The sequence below is a fragment of the Nyctibius grandis genome, chromosome 1, assembly GCF_013368605.1.
Source record: "Nyctibius grandis isolate bNycGra1 chromosome 1, bNycGra1.pri, whole genome shotgun sequence".
NCBI lineage: Eukaryota > Metazoa > Chordata > Aves > Nyctibiiformes > Nyctibiidae > Nyctibius > Nyctibius grandis.
In genome coordinates this window covers 129,289,321-129,306,402 of record NC_090658.1, presented here as the reverse complement: position 1 = coordinate 129,306,402, position 17,082 = coordinate 129,289,321, and the positions used below count along the sequence as shown (strand labels likewise).

The 17,082-nt window shown below is 42.0% G+C and overlaps 1 protein-coding gene across 1 annotated transcript in view; it reads left to right on the top strand.

Moving 5' to 3' along the window:
* PKHD1 (PKHD1 ciliary IPT domain containing fibrocystin/polyductin) overlaps window positions 1-17,082 on the top strand; it is a 266,175-nt gene that overhangs the window by 50,584 nt on the left and 198,509 nt on the right. The window contains exons 32-34 of the mRNA XM_068405752.1: window positions 62-205; window positions 6,883-7,096; window positions 11,638-11,788. Coding sequence (XP_068261853.1) covers window positions 62-205; window positions 6,883-7,096; window positions 11,638-11,788 — 509 coding nt within the window. The remainder of the gene's footprint in view (window positions 1-61; window positions 206-6,882; window positions 7,097-11,637; window positions 11,789-17,082) is intronic.

Below are 17,082 nucleotides of genomic sequence, written 5' to 3'. Positions count from 1 at the left end.
CTCTTCCTGACATCTGACTGTTGGACTCTGTTTTAAAGCCCATTTTCTGTTCTTTTCCAAGGCGGCTTGAATGGAGGAGCAGTTCACCTGCGTGGAACTGGGTTTTCCCCAGGGAAGACTTTGGTCACAGTCTGTGGCACCACCTGTGGACTGTTGGGCAACATGACGATGACTGACATGAGCTGCCTTGCCCCACGCTTACATGGTCAGCTAAGACACAAAACCTGGCACTGTGTTAAAAATATCCCCGAAAAACCTATCTTGACCCATAAGTGGGGGGGTCCCAGTGTAACTCATCCCAGGGGAACAGAGAGCAGCAGCAGCCCTGGAGAAAGGAGAGGAGCCAACATAGCAATGACTTCTGTTTTTTGAGCTCAGTCCAAAGAAAATTACTGTCAGGGGGAGTTTTTGTGTCAGTGGCCATGGGCTTTGGACTAGATCCACTGTGTGCCTGTGGCTACACATGCTTTGTGGGTGTGTATGAGATTTGCACAACATCAGCAGTTCCTTGTGGTGGCTATTCCTTGCCGGGAACAATCCACAAATCATAGAATCACAGACTGGTTTGGGTTGGAAGGGACCTTAAAGATCATCTAGTTCCAACCCCCCTGCCACGGGTAGGGACACCTTCCACTAGACCAGGTTGCTTGAAGACCCATCCAACCTGGCCTTGAACACTGCCAGGGAGGGAAAACAATACTGCTCATTATTGGTTTTTAAACAAGAAAAAAGACATGGGCTGGAGCGCTGAAAGAAAAAAATCAGAGCACAAACCAGGGAAGTCTGGTTATTGCAGGAAGAATAGCAGAACAAAATGTAATGAAATTGATCCAAACTGTGAAAACATTAATAACTGTGTTCAAAATTCACTGAGTGGTAGGCGGCAGAGGGAGCTTGGGGAAAACCATTTTACAGGCAGGACCACGATGCTCGTTACTGACAGTAGGTGTCAGCAAGTGAATGCTGATTGCTGCGCGCTCGCTGGTTGCGTTTCTGGAGAGGAGATGCAAAGGATATGTTGCCTCACTAACCAAAGGGACACAGGCACTATTGCTTTGAGGCCAGTTGCAAGACAATCCCTCTCTCCCTTGCCGTGGATTTTGCAGAGTGCAGCCTTGCAGTCGAGTTACAAAAATATTTCTCTGTCAATGGAAAATGTTATTTTTTTTCATTTAAAAAAAAAACCAACAAACTTCACAGGCTGCTTAAATCTGTAAGTGTTTGCCAGGCTATTTGTATGCCCTGAGACAGTTGTATTCAGTCTGTACACATCTCCATGTGGCATTGGTGAATCTGTATATAGAGCAAGATGCTTTCCAGATGGCTTTCCACTAACATTTAGGAGATTGCGCACCCCCACCATTTAGGGCACGAGTGGACTTAGTAAGTGCAGTTAGTCCAGTCTCACCTCGTGGTTTACGTGCTGCTGTTTCCCCAGGGAAGTTTGGTACTTGGCACTCACGCATCCAGTGCTCAGACCTTTCTTTCACGTGGGAGAAGTGGTGAAGTGACTGCGGGGATGCAGGGCCACGAGCTGTGAAGGAGATGGGAGCGATAGGTCTGCGGTGCCCCAGGGCCCTGTCGGTGCAGAGGCTGGTGCAGCCAGGTTGGATGCTTGTCTGACATTTCCCGGCGTTGCTCGTGGACCGGGTGATGAGAAGTGAAGAGTTCAAGCTGCATTTCTTCTGTTACAGCACGCTGTGAAGCAGAAACACCTCCCCTCTGGCATTGCGGGATGTCAGGTGTCAGCTCACCACCTGGGGTTTCAGCACTGGGTCATGCTGTGTCTGGCCTTCTTAAGATTAGAGATGTTCACGTGGGAATCCCCAGCCGGTCCATCTAGCTTACTCATGTGATCAAATCTGCAGGGCAAGGCTCTGCAGATAGGAATTCAGATGTCAGATTCCCATTTGACAGGCAGTTTTGTAAGACATGAGGAACTGCCCGTCTCAGCAGGATCCATTCCTAAGCCTGCCCTATGGCGTCTTCCTTAGGAATGGGTGTTGAGCGGGGTTGCAGCAAAGTTTCGGTTTGATCAATGGTAAGAGCTGGGCAGACTATGTAGTGAAATATGCTCAGTCCAGAGCACAAGGAATAGCAAAACAAGCCTAGACTCTTTTATAAAAACTGTTGTCTTTTGCAAGCTGCAGAAAAATCAAATCAGAACAGAGCTAAAATTTGAGTTTCGCCCTTAAATCTTAACAAAATTAACGAAACCACACTCCCTTCAAGGAAAAACAAAACCAAAACAAAAAAAAAACCAAACCAACCCACAAGTCTTTAAAGGTCTGGTAAAGAGATAACTGGCTTGATCCCGATTGCTCTCCCCTTCTGTTGTTCTGGCTTTGTAACTTGTGTCGCAGCACTGCTGATGAATGCAAATACAGCTGTGGATTCTGCTCAGCTCAGGTTAAATTTACAGAACACATGGTTAATGTCTGTGGGATTGAATTATGCTACTGTGAAAGATGGGAAGACTGGCAGGAAGCTTGAGGCAGGTGAGAAAATAACTGAATATTACTATTAGGTAATACTAGGGTAGGCACCATGTATAAATTTTGCAGTAAGCCAGTACGCAAGATTGTATGTTTGACATTGGAGTGAGGGTAAAGAAGGTACCTTTAAAAGGAGGCGAACTAATAAGAAGACCCGCCAGGGAAAAAGCTGAGTCTGATTTGCCTGGTTGCATCAGCGTGCTTGGAATAACAGGTCTGGCTTTAGGGCTTTGTTGTAACAGCTCTTGGGATCTTTGTTATCAAGTCCTGGACCTACCGCTAGCCGGATTACATTGGTAAAAGTGGATGTCTAGGGAAGAGGATTTAGATTAAAGGCTAGAAATGAAACGAGGCTGGTTTAAAAGGAAGAGAGATATGGCTTGGTGGAGCTCTTCATATGGGGCAAGAGGAGAGAGGGGAATGAATTTTGGTCACAGCTATACCAAGGAAGTGCCCTGAGCTAGGACCAAGGGGGACTGTAGCCAGGGAAATGGGGTGCTTTGTATGGATAAATGCAGAAGATATGAAGAGGACATGTGGCAATTGAAACCCAAGTAGAAGCGAGGGGCTCTGATGTTTATTGCAGAGATCAAACCAAGGGATCCAAATGGTCCTTTCTGTCTTTCAAATCCAGAAATGAAATTAAGAAAGAGGAAAAAAAATGCATATTGATTACATGGCAGGAACGTTCTGACAGTGAGATCTATCAGGCAGTGGAATAGATGGTTGCAAAGTCACCTCTTGGGACTTCTGAAACTCGACTGTGTGAAATGAATGTCTCCTAGGGAGCAATTCTTCATAGGCAGAGGTTGGACTTGATGACCTTAACAAGTCTCTTTTTTTCCTCTCTCTTTCCTTTTTATTTATTTTTTTTAACTTTTGTTTTCCTTCCTAAGCACATGTTAATGTTATGCTCTGCGGTGCATTTTGTGAGTGGTGGATAACTGGGGATGTGTGGTTTGGCACTGGGACTCCTCAGGCAGTTGTTCAATCAATATGCGACTGTCCTTGGAACTCCTGTAGGTTTTATCCTCATCACATGTCTGGCAGTTGTTATTAAACAGTGACCCAGAACAAAGCCCTTGTGCTGAGCATCCCAGGAGCCTGGCTTAAGCCAGAGTATTCCTCAAAGACAGGGTTGGGGGCAGTCGGTCCCTAACCCATGACCAACACGCAGAGATTTGGCTGCCATTGTGTCTGATCTCAAAAGAGAAGCAGTAACGGGATGAATGCATTCATCTCAGTGATGGGATTTTATTACATGTGATTAGCAGGTTGTCCTGGTTTGGGAGAAGAATTGTGTCCCAGAATGGACAGACTATCCTTTTAGGACATACTAAGTGTGTCACAATCTTTAGTTGGTATTTTTTGTTATTGTTCTGGCAGGAGGTAATGACACCAATAATACCCAGAGATATTTGCATTTAATGATCAGAGGAAAGGGGATGAATGGCCAAGACTTCCTCCTAACTGAGAAAAGTATTAAATCCTCTGGGAGCAGGGGAATAGGAGGACCTCAGAGATCCCCAAAGAAGGAATGAGAATTGAACATCTCCTTGAAGAGTGGTATCTCCATCAAATAGATGGGAGCTGTAGGGTGTGGAGATGAGATGCCTCCTTCCTTCCACCTGAGAGGGAGAAAGTGGTCCCAGGTTTGATTCTGGGATGTATAGATTAAGCAGGGTTTTCTTGGATTTTACTTCCACCAATCTCTTTATAACCCTTTGTAACCATGTTTAGCTTAGATTTTATGAATGAATGCCTTCGTTTGCCTGGTTTGAGTTAAAAATGCTTTCAGCAGTTGGCAGGGTGCAAGTCCTTGTGTTCCTACAGGCATGATAACATTGAGATGAAGGCACTGGAGCACGTCAGAAATGCCTGATTTCCACATAACATTTCGGGGGTATCCAAAGAGTGACAGGCTGTTCTTCTGCTGAGCTCTAAGGGCTGTGCAGGAAATATCTTCTGGTGACCTGCATTAGCCAGACAAGTTCTTTAACAGCAGCAAGGTATCGAGGGAAATATTCATGTCCTGAGATTCTGTGGGTCATTTTTAACATTCAAGATAAAATAGGGTTTGGCTGCTTTTCCATCTAGGAAAACTCTGCCATGTTCTTTTCAAGACCACAAAAGAAAACCGAAGGCTCTTTTGATTAGCTCAGCAATTTGTTGTATTTTCTTAAACTGTGGAATGTGAATTCAATCTGCCTTTGACCACCCACCTTCAGAAGGTGATCAAACACTGGAACAGGCTTCCTAGAGAAGTGGTTGATGCCCCATGCCTATGAGTTTTTAAGAGGCATTTGGACGATGCCCTTAATAATATGCTTTAACTTTTGGTCAGCCCTGGAGTGGTCAGGCAGTTGGACTAGATGATTGTGGTAGGTCCTTTCTGACTGAAAATATTCTATTCTGTTCGATTCTGTGTGCTAATATTGCTCTATTTAATTATTCATCTAAGGTAGCTGTGTGTCCTCCATTACCACACCTGAGCTTATCACAGTCAGCTTATCACAGACATCTTTCTTGTCACTAGTAGAATAGAAGAAAAGCAGAAGGAGCTGTTACACCCTATTACAAAAGCAGAACAAACTCTTCTGTCCACAGGAAAGTTGTGGGTTTGTGGAGGAAGGAAAGGGGCAGTGCCATCACTGCTTGGATGTCCTTCATCTTTGCTGGTTTTGAGAAGTTCTCAGCCTCCCACTGGCTGGAAAAAAAAGCATACACGCCATCTCTTTTGGAGAAATTCCTGTAATCAATTGGTTCTGCTGCAGGTTGTTGAAAAGGCAAGTTCTTGGTAGCTTTTAGCCTTCTTGGATGGTACTGATTCGCCAAAACACAGATATCGAGTGTCACTTAAAATGCCCTTGGAATGGCAGCCTGGCCTCCAGGAAGACACAAAGATTCTGTGGGAACTATAGAACACCTCAAGTGGCTCTAGACATAATTTCTGGACAAGAAAAGCAAAATATAGGCATGGTGCCATCATTCCTTTAGGCTTCTCTGTCTATTACTTGTCTCTCTCATATTTATATGTAGGTCTTTGAGGCAGGGATTGTATTTGGCTGTGTTTGAATGGGTGCCGAGCAAGAGAATTGTCACTGGATATGAGGAAGGAAAGAGATTAAGCATATTGCAAAATGTGTGAAGATGTGGGTAACTTTTTTCTTATTTTAAATCCAGAGAAGAAAAATTGTGAGCTCTCTCTCTGAAGTTCAGAACAGATGAAATGCTAGGTTTTAATATTTCAAAAAATACTTTAACATTAAACAGCTATAAACTTTCAAAAATACTCCATATGAAATAATAATTTTTAGCAAAAAGCGCTGAATCTTTTAACATCAGAAATATACCTTTTTCATAGTTTTATAATTTCAAAACCATTTTCAGAATTGATTAGGAGTCAAGACGTTAATTGACAATGACACTTTCCCAGCAGACAAGATACCTTTTGAACAAACTGGAATTTAAAAAAACCCAAACAAACAAAAAAAATCCTTTCTTGATAAATCCCATTGATTGCACTTCTGATACTTGAGAAACACTCTTGGATACTACAGTGCAGAGTGTAATACTGTCCACAGACCTTTTCAGGAGTTCATTACAAATGTTTTATTAGTTCAGGATTAATGAAAATTCTCCAAAAGTCTTTACATATTCAGGGTTTTGATCTCTAGCATGGTTTAATGCTTAAAGGATTAATTTTTAAAAAAAATATTAAAACCAAACGTTTTAATATTTGTCTTGGTTTAAAATAAGAAAACCTGATTTCTGTTCACACCACTTGTTTCTTAAATACACCTCAAAGCAAAGCAACTGGTCCCATTACACTTCTACCACATTCATGGAGTCAAACTCAGAGAAAATCTCCAGCCATACTCAGGTGCAAAGCAAGGTGAACTGGGAGATCCTAGTTAACACAAGTTCTCTAGAAGCCCCCCAGGCTGTGGCAATGCTTTCACTGTATTTCAAAGCTGTAATAGACCTTAAATTGTCATATCTCCCTGGTAAAAGATTTGTGCCTTACTCCTGATCTGTAAACCATGGTCCATCTTCCCCAGAAGAAATGTCCATGCTCTTATTTAATCACTTATGTCACTTATATAATGTCACTTATAGATCCCTCCTGGATAGAGCAATTTCATCCTAAGGACCATCCTGATGCTCAATGCACAAAGGAAGTTGTACGCTTGCTCTCGCAAAGCAAAAAGGGCTGAAGGAGTTTCATAGAGACCTATTCACCCTCATAAAGGATGTACCAAAAAGGAGATTGGGACATGCACATCAGGAATCCACAGTGACAACTGTCAGTGCTAAAAATCTGCTTAATGTTAGTGATGAGTAGGCTGATTTGGGTTATTTTTTCCCCCCTCTCTTGTCTTTGCAGCGTCTTTGGCCATTCTCTGTGGCCTGACACATTCTTCTGTTGACTGCCAAGAAGACAGAGCCACCTTCATTGAATGTGATGTCCAAGTCACCGTGGATTCCTACCACCAGGGAGGATCTGTGTCTTACCTGTATGTCTGTGAGGACAGCCCGCCTCAGTGGCACAGGAGGGACATCAACCCACCCCAGAGGCATTTCGCTGGACTCTTTGCTAGGTTAGTGCTGCTTCTCTCCAACAGCTGAGTGGGCCCATCCATGAGCAACATGCCCCAGAAGTTATTCCACCTTTTGCAGAATTGGCCCCTGCCAAATGGTGGACTGAAGGAGCAAATTTCTAGTTCTTAGGTTGATGCCAACAGAGTAATTTAGCCTTGAGACCGCTAGAGAGCTCCGCTGGGTTGTGAAATTAGTTCCTTGTGTCTATCAAAGCATCACTAGTCCCCCCCTCCTTCCCTCCCATCTTTTTAAAGTGTTTGAGAGACATCAGAAAATCCATCTCGTAAACAGCCTGCTTTGTTCCTTCTTGGGTTTTAATATTTATCTTCTGATCCAAAGCAACATCTGGTGGATGCCAATGGGGAAAAAGATTAGGCATTATGAAAAGCAGAAGTTTTTTTTTCTTCTTCTTTTTTTTTCCCCTTCCTCTCTCCAAGCAGCTTCATGAGTAAAAAGTCGCAGAGAAAATTCAGCAGGCTGTGCAATATTTACTCAGCAAGGGTGCTCAGGCACTTACTGAAGGCCCAGGCTCTGCAAATCCAAGGTCAAGTGGCCCAGGAGTATAAATTGGTACCATTGCCTTTAATGGAGCTGTGGGGATATATACCTGCAGAGCATTTACTTCTAGGAGTAAGAGGGAGGCCTGTAATTAAGGAATAAACAGATGAACAAAACTTTCCAAAAGACACTAAACAAGTAGAGAATTAGAATATCACTGCAATATATCACCCACAACTTGCTGTACACGGTGAACCCATTCCTGGTTGGTGCATGATTCCACAGTCCACGTATTTTAATGGAGTTGCAGAGATTTGGTCCTCATCCTTATCTGGTCCTTATGTCACAGCTGGTGTTGTGACTCACCAGAGGGAGTTCAGGATGCCCTGTGTTGAGGGAAGAAAACCAACTGGCATTTACTGAACAAAGACAGCAAGACATGAGTTGCACATTTTTTTTAACTTGTTCTTTTAAAAAAATTTAAAAAGATTTTAAAAAATAATAAAAAAAAAGGTTTGCACAGTTACAGTATCTGCCTGTCAGTCTGTCATTTCCTCTCCACTAGATTTTGAGCTCTGCTTAATCTGACCTGGGTTTCATATGGGATGGATGTCTTAAGAACTATGAAATTCTTGTCAGTTTTGAGAAAATCTGTGTTAGGCAGAAAGAAATTATTTTCCTGTTGAGGGAGAGGAGGGCAGAATTCTGCCCTAGTCTGTTGTTTGCCAGCAAACTGCAGGCCAGACAGCAGATACGTACAGCTGGCCAACTGACGTGTCCAAAGTCACATTGTGCATTGGTAATGTCCTATAACACCCTAAGAGAAGTGGAGGACAGTTTTGTTGGGGGAGACAAGAGTAGGGAGACTTAGAGGGGGGAAAAATCCTGAAATTAAACTAATTTCATCAGTTCTATTGCTCCTAGAATGATTTGTTTCAAAATAATAAACTCCAGGAGCCTTGCCTTGTCTCTCTGAGCTTTGCTTTCCTTTTGCTCACATCAGTGTAACCCCAAGCCAGGTAACCTACAAACTTGAGAGCAACAGGGCAACCCAACATCTGTCTCCCTGTTTTTTTTTTGCTTCCTATTGCCTGGGTATCAAAACTGTGCTCAGATCTTTACTAATAAAAATGCATCTGCAATGAGTCTAGTCCTATGGTTGTTTTTCTTCTTGCTCCTTTTCTTTTTTTTTTTTTTTGTTTTGGGCTGCTACTGTGGAGGGAAAAGTCAAGCAGTCCATTTCCTGACTGTTTCCTTATTGTTTTTCACCCTGTTTTTGTCCAATTTAATCGTGAATATCACAGAGACAGGATTTATTATTCCTTCAGGGAATCCTATCAGGGAGATATTTCTGAATCAAATCCATCAACTTTTTCTTGCCTACTATTTTCCCATTCTTCCAACTTCTTCAACCTCTTTGTTATTGTCATTAACTTTTCCCTCTGTTCTGCTCATGCTTGCCTAGTAGTTAGAAATTAAAACTTGGGTTGCTGAGGAATTTTGCAGAGTACTGATATTTTTTCTGGTGAATCTATTTCTAAACTGGGTCTTGTTGAAGGGGAGCAGGGGCAAAGAAAATTATTTGATTTCAGATGAGTTTCCTGATCTGAAAAATCTGGGGAGATGTAGAGGAAGAGAGAGTTTAATGTAATCCAAATTACCTATTTCAGAGCTTTTGAAAATATTTTTTTCAAATTTCAGTTCAGAAAAAATGTTTAATTTCAACATATTAATGGAATTTGTAGCAAAGTGTTAGAAAAATAAAATGTTCAAACTAGAAAAGAACTGGTTTGGGAATTCCTGAAATAATACACGTTGATTGCTGTAATTATTAATAACTAATAATAACAATAATAAAAATATATGAATTTGAGTTCTGAGCAAACATTCAAGAGTTAAGACATTCGTTCGAGGATGGGGACAAAACTACTGAAAGCATTCCTGGCTTAACTGCCCATTAAATCTCTCCTGTTCTTTCTTACTAGTTTTACAGTGGTTAGAATAAGGCTTCTCCTAATCTAGTCTATACTAGAGCCTATACTTTATGAACGCATAATGGCAAATGAATATTCCTTTGAAGAGGTACAAGGCTTGCCATTAACATCACTGGTACCAAGACACATACCTGAATTCCCTTTAACAAGTCACCCCTTCTTTTCTGGCATTTCCTTTAAACACCACAATTTGTTAACAGTTTTCCAGCATCAAGGATTTGGGATGCAGTTGCTAGAGGACAGGAAGGAATTGGCTCTTTGCCTACAAGCAAAGCTTGTTAACTTTTTGTAAGAATACATGAACAACCACTCAGAGGTCCTTGTATTGACTTCAGCACCTGGCAAATTGGGCTCGTACCTTGCATCTAGTCAACAACCACCCCCTTGTGCCTTTAAAACAGTTGGTTACTTAGAAGATGCAGCTTTTTCTTGTAGCATAAAAAAGTACTATGCAGTCTTGAAAGATAGCCCAGTCCATTGAATTATTGTACAGGACAAGGGCAGTTCTCAAAGTGTTGCTATCAAAAGCGAGTGTAGTTCCCTACGGCTGGCTTTTGATTATTGATACAGCAGAGGGAAAGGTTCATTTAAATATAGAAATAAAAATTCACTGTTAAAAAGGTTCAGCTACTTGTAGAAGACTTTTTTTTTTTGTAGTTTCTAACGTGGCTGCTTCCTTTGACACTTTAACCCTGAAAAAGGGCAACAAAACAAATATCCCCTAAATGCACTGTCAGAGCAGCTCTTTCTTTGTATAGTGAGCTGCCACATCCAGCATGGTTTGAAAACTTCAGGTTCATCGAACTATCCTGATCGTCGCCCTCCTGACAAAGCTCGGAGTGTTGGCTTTCTAATTGGGTCGATTTTGGTAGAACTTAGGCTCCTAGCTTTGACACTTTAGAAAATCCTGTTAGATGGGGCTTTCAGGAACCTGAAACCTCTGAAAATACTGGTCCTACCTATCTGATTCTCTATTTTGTTGAATAAATCACATTATGAACCCTGTTATTTCTTAGCTATTCAGAAAAGCGGTATAATTTATGAGCTATGTCGGTGTTGCTATAACTCTTCTCCTTTCCGCTCTCCTTCCCACAAGTTGCAGGTGTGTATCTGATGGTGGGGTGGGGAGAGGAGGAAGAAGGAGCAATGGCTGAGGAAGGAATAAAAAGTGACATTGAATTATCCCATCCTGGTCCAAAGCCTGTAGAAGTAAAATTGGAAGTTTCCCCCTCATTTTCAGGGATGCTGGATCCTATAGCTCCCTGTAACAAAGTGCTACCCCAGTCAGCAGCTGTCAGCAGCAAGACCGGGGGAAAAAAATGTTTCTTCCCTGACACCTTTTCTATTATTTCTTCCCCCTATGCAAGGGGAGGCTTTAGAGCAAATGTCTGTTAGTATAACTGGCACATATATCGAATCTGCTTAGTCTGGGCTGTTAAGTAAGTTTAATTAATTTACTAAGTTAATGTTCCAATGCTAGCAACAAAGCATCATTGCAATCAGCTGGGTAGCAGGAATTGGAACCCCTAAATGAGCTCATTTTTTCACAGTTGGAATTAGGGACCAGTTAGCCAGTTGTGTGGTTTTTCCAATTTCTCCACTTGCCCTAGGGGAGTTGCAAGTTATTCATTCCCTATTGCTAAGTGTGAGTAAGATGGGGAGGGGGGAGACACGAACAAACCCTACTCCGTGTAGGAGTCCATCTTTGATCCTAACACTGCTGATTCCCTAGCTGTTGTCTGCACTTATCTTCCTGCCTTGGTCCTAGAACGGCATTTGCTACTATTTGTAATAGTTTGGGGAAGCAGAAAGGCATCACTGAGAGATATTTACTGCATGTATTTTCATCCGGAGTGTGTTCAGATAAAGGGGGGGAAAACAAATAAACAATAAAAGAATGGAAACAAAATTACAGAAATTTGCAAAGTTTGACAAATGGTGGCCAGGAGTTGCCACAAGCTAATGGCTTGCAATGATTAATAAGAGTAAAAATAATTGCATTTCATTAAGATTGATGACACCCCATTTAACCTCCCTTCTCGTTTCAGCCCTAAAGTGGAAAGAGATGAAGTTCTCATCTATAATAGCTCCTGTAACATTACCATGGAAACTGAGGCAGAGATGGAGTGTGAGGGAGCTAATCAGCCAATTACCGCCAAGATTACTGAGATATGGAAAAACTGGGGCCAGAACACTCAGGTATAATCAAATCTTTTTTACAGACTGATTCAAACAGCTTAAAATTAAATTTGTAATATTGTGTACATTTAAAGGAGGCAAAAAAAAAACAATTTAGGCTGAGCAGCAGCAATATATAATATTAAATGCTTTCCAACTTTGAATAGCAGTTCTAATGCAGTGCAGCTGAATTAATGGTTAACTATGGTTCATCATGTATTTTGTGAGACATAAATGAGCTTTACCTTATTTTCTGGGCAATGTATATCTTTTTTTTAACACTCTCCTTTTTTATATAATTCAAAGTCTGTTCTAAAAGTGTTATTTTCTGTTATTTGAGCAGAAATCTTAACCATGACATAGAGTTTCAGTTGTCTGGCAGAGACTTAACATCCAGCATTTGTGCAGCTCTGGTTGTATTTGCTGTTTGCTCCTTTTCAGTATCTGAAGTAAAATGAGACAGCCTTCCTGGTGCTATGTGTGGGTATAGCAAGAAGAAAGACATCTGCAAAGTGTTCATTACAAAAAAACTATTACTCCGAACACCTCATTGCAAGGCTCTGTGTCTAAAAATGTTCACTGCAAACCTAAAACATCCTTTTACAAACCCTTTTACATCCTAAAACAAACCCTAAAACATTGGGGTGTTGCAGAGTTTTTGGGGGTCTTGAGCTGAATTACTGGGTTGTGTCACCTGTGAGAAGGAATTCAGAGGGGCTGGATATTTGCTGAACATCAAATATCACTTTGTCACCATCCTTTCCTGACTGAGCAGCTCCTGAGAAGTGGTGGAGACCTACCACATGCAGGACAGTGCAAGTGGGAAGAATTACACACCTGACTTATCAGAAGAGATGTGGTTTTTATTTAAACCAAATTATGATGCAGTTTTCTTAGTATGGTTGAGACCTAGGAAATAATTGAAGTTTGTTTGCTCAGGATTGGTATTAAAGCTACCACGGTGATTTTTAACTCTGCTATCAGCAATGAAATTTCCACCACTCCACCCCAGAAGCAGCTGCAGTGTCCTGGCAGAGTAATTTTGGTGTGTTTCCAGCAACAGATTCTAGAGCTTTTACTAAACCAAAAGTCTCCAGATATTTGCCCTGCAAATCTACTTTACATGTACCTTACTATTGCAGATGAGTATCCTGAAAGACAATTGCTTGCTTTCATTCTGTTGTTTTAAGTCGATACTTGGTCTGTGAAGGAATACCACATGTAGGCTTTTACCTGTTAGGGGTCATTTGCTAGTCAGCCTTGGTAGTTATGCTGCCAGAGACATGCCCGGCTAAGGACAAAACCAAGCCAAAAAAATATTGCTGGTTGGCAACTGCAGGAGGCCAGCAAAGGGAAGTGCTCAGGTGAGTATCAGATCAAATAGTAACTACTCCTTTCATGTATATTTTACTTCCTGAATGCAATAAGGGCATCTCTACTGCCCTAACACCCGGGCTGCAGTGCAGAGGAGCTATTGCCTACTGTTGGCTGTGAACTGAACGGCTTATGGGTGCTATAGTCCCAGTAATGAGATGATGACAGGTTGTCTTTTGACTCAGGTGGGAGCAAGAATAGGAAGAAGTAGTGAGGTTTGTCCCTGCTACGGTTTTTCTGCTCAGAGTGGGGAAAATCAAGGAAGTCCTAAGTGTCCTGAGTGAACGAATTCATTCAGGGAGAGCAGGATGAAACCAGCAGCACTTCTAGATCTGGGATTTACTGCTGCTTAATGAACCCAGCGGGCATCTGGAATCATTTTATCCTTCTTCCCAAAACTGGCCTGGGAGAGCTGAGGTGGATGGGTGGGGAGTTCAGATAAATGGTTTCAATTTTGGTCCCTTTCTAGCTGACAGCATCCCGTTAAGATTTACGACCTGGTGCAGCATATGCATGCTTCAGTGTAGAGGTTTAAATCATGTCATGTGAACTGGCCTTACCTTTCCAGTGGAAATAATGGTCCCCAGGTTCAGCACCAAGCAGTGAAACGCATTAATAGCACCACGTGCCTTAGGATAATGGTGCTATTAGCAGGCAGCACAACTCTGTGTACAAGTAATGGGGCTGCATCTCTTTATAATAACATCTGGCACTTCTACTGCACTCTCATGCAAGGATATCAAAGCACTTCATAAAAAACGGGCCTGATCCGTAGCTGTTCTCAGCATAGCTGCGCTGCTCAGTGGTTTGTTTTCTGCTTACTCTTCTGCCAGCTGAACGATGCCCGGGCAGGCTGATAACTCAGTAGTGTCTTAGCACAGCTGGGCTTTGTGGGAGGGTCGGGGCAGAGATGGTTAGATGATGATGGAGCAGGATTGGCTCCAGGATGGCATTGGAAGTAAAAAGAGGCATTGCAGAAAGGCTGACAGAGGCTTGTGTGATCAAGAGCATGGAGGGGGCACTGGCAAGAAGAGGGAACAACCTCGCTTCAGAGCAGAAAATAAAACTCTTAAAAGGTTGGTTCTAAGAACTTGGGTTTAAGGGATACAAGCCTTAGGGTGAAGTAATTTTTTCTTCAGCCTTTATAAGACACCTAATAGGACCTGACCATAATTCTTAAAATAATAAGGAAGAGATTAATGCGATTAGTTGGGATTTGGTAGGTTGGAAATGAGGCGAACATAGACTGTGAATGTGGCAAGGTTTTGCCTCAAGCTTCTGGTGGGAGAATGCAAGGCAGAAGGCTCCAGAGATGCCCAGGAAGGAGCATGGCAGGTGTATGGAAGAGGCTGGGTGACATGATATCCCGTGACATGATATCCCCGGTAGCAGAGAACTCCACTCCAGTGAGATGGTGATCTCTTCCAGGTCTGTGTTTCTATGATGCTTTTAGCAGCCCTGTTACCAATAGCTCACAGACTGACCCTTGCCTGACTCTGCAGAACAGTATCCAGACAGTGAATTCACCCTGGATTTGTGTGTTAGCTTTACTGAAAACTGCATTAAATGGTTATTGTAACTAATCCAGGAATCAGACCTTAGCCATGCTTCTTGGGTTTTGCATAACAACATGTTGCCAGACCCATTCCTTCATTTTTCTGGTCACATCCAAAGTATATTGTATGCATTCCCATGGTGTTCCCTCACTGTCTGTTTGAATTGCAAGTGCATGTGTAAGCCAGGGACACCAAAATTATCTGAAGTGATGATTAGCAAACACCACAAGCTTGCTTTCTCAGTGAGTTAATGAGCTGGTTATCCTTTGAACTTCTTTTGTTGTCTTACATATACAGAAACTCCAAGTACTAGAAGATCATTGTACCTAGAGACAAACTCCTCACAGGTGCATTTTTTTCTCCCATTTCTTTAACTCCTTTTTTTCTTTCATAAATACATACAAAGATCTATTTTAATGAAAATTAAGAGCTTAACTCTAGATACCTTAATTTTTGGATGATCTGCATGAGACAGGTAAGCTTAATTCTGAAAGGAAGAGAGCTCTTTACCTCTGATTTCAACATAATTTTGTTGAAAATTGGGCTGTAGCTATCATCAAAAATTAGAAGGTTATTTTTTGAAAATGCTGACTGTCCTATTCATGTTGCACATGCTGCTCCCTTAAGTCAGTCACTTGAATTTATGGTCCAGGTTGAATGCCTTTAAAAACTTTTGGGCAGGATCCTCAGCCAGGGAAAACAGCTGTATTTTCTGGCATGTGATGCAGTATCCATCACTTAAGTTTTGTCCTTTCAAATCTGATCTCCGAGATGTTGCTTGCAGGGTTACAGTATGAGCTGGGCTCAGCTCTGAATCTAGAGGACCCTTGAAATTTCTGGGAATTTTAAATTGCTGGCTGGAGATCTATGAGTTGCATGGCAGACTTCATGAAATTTGAATTCATCAACTTGGCCTTTTCCTGGGGTCTGGTCTGTGCCCCACCATCCCCAAGAGAACAGCTTTTATGGACTTACTTAGAAACTGATTTAGGCTCTTGCCTCACTTTGTGTTTGAAGTATTTGCCCCCGTATGACTTAATTAGGTCAAGCAAAGTAGGCAGCGAGCCTCTGCCCAACTGTTGCATTTGGCATCATTAGTGTTTGTAACTTACTTCATTATTATCCAAGGAAGAGTTGCAGAATTATTTTTATATCGGTATATAATGCAATTTAGCCTACCGAAAGGAAAGGGGGAAAAAAAAAAAAAGGGAAAAAAAATCCAGCACTGATTGTATATCCCACAGGACTTAATTAGTTCACAGTTTCACGATACACTGGATAATGGGATGATATGAATTAAATAATAAAAGGGAAAAGAAAAGTTCTAATGCTCACTCAGTACCTGTCCACTTCCACCTTGGCTGCATAATGAGATGTCAGCTACCGTGACACTGATGAGACATGCAAAACACACTGATAACACACGTAAAGGATGCTCATGGGGAGGTCTGACCAGGCTCGGATGTCTCCGAACCCATTATGCTTAGTGAGCCTTCAGATTATTATTCCGGATCACTGGACCAGGCCTAATCATCATGCAAGCATGCTGTTTGAGCAGCGTTTCCCTGCTCTGAATCCCCCCCTCCTCTGGCCCAGATGTGTGATATAATGTTCGTCAGAGGGCAGGTGCCACGTATATTAAGTCAGTCATAGGGAAGCTGAACTGGTATACTAGTGAATTCTCTACAAACCAACCCTCGAGGGGTCCCTATTAAGAAATAGAAGGCTAATAAAAATAACTCGCTAGATAAAAATGCTATTCTGGATTATGGCTCTGCCTGGGTATGCTGTGCTGCCTTTACCTTGTTTTTAAATAGGGCATTAAGGGAAGGTCTTGAGATTTAAGAAGTAGCTTAGAATATTGAGGATCTGTGAGTTCTTAGCTTGGTGATTGATACTGGGATAACTGCTTTGTTCACTTCTCAGCAAAAAGAAAGAAAAGAAAAAAAACCACAAAGGCTGCATTTAAGATATGCACAGTCACCTAAGAGACCCTTGCTGTTCAGTTTCCACTTAATGTAGTCAGAACTAGCTCTCCAAAACCCTTGGAATCCTCTGCAGATCTTAGAATCCTCTGCAGATCTTAAAATCACTCGTTTCCTTCTTTTTTGCCCTTATTTTCCCCATTTACTGTCTCTCCATGTGCCACAGTATTTGGAGGTGAGGAAGGAGAAAATTTTCCCCATTGGAGATATTTGGTACTTTATATAGGTGGTAATCCTAGGCAACTTTCTGGGGAGCATAGAAGGCTCTCTGGGAGCACAGAGCACTCTGGACATGAAGGGTTGTTACTTTATTTTTCACAGCACATGATGCCGAATCTCTTGACCGTGTTGTCCGTCTGTGAGGGTTACAAGTGATGGGAGGTGACTCTTCCTTGCAAGG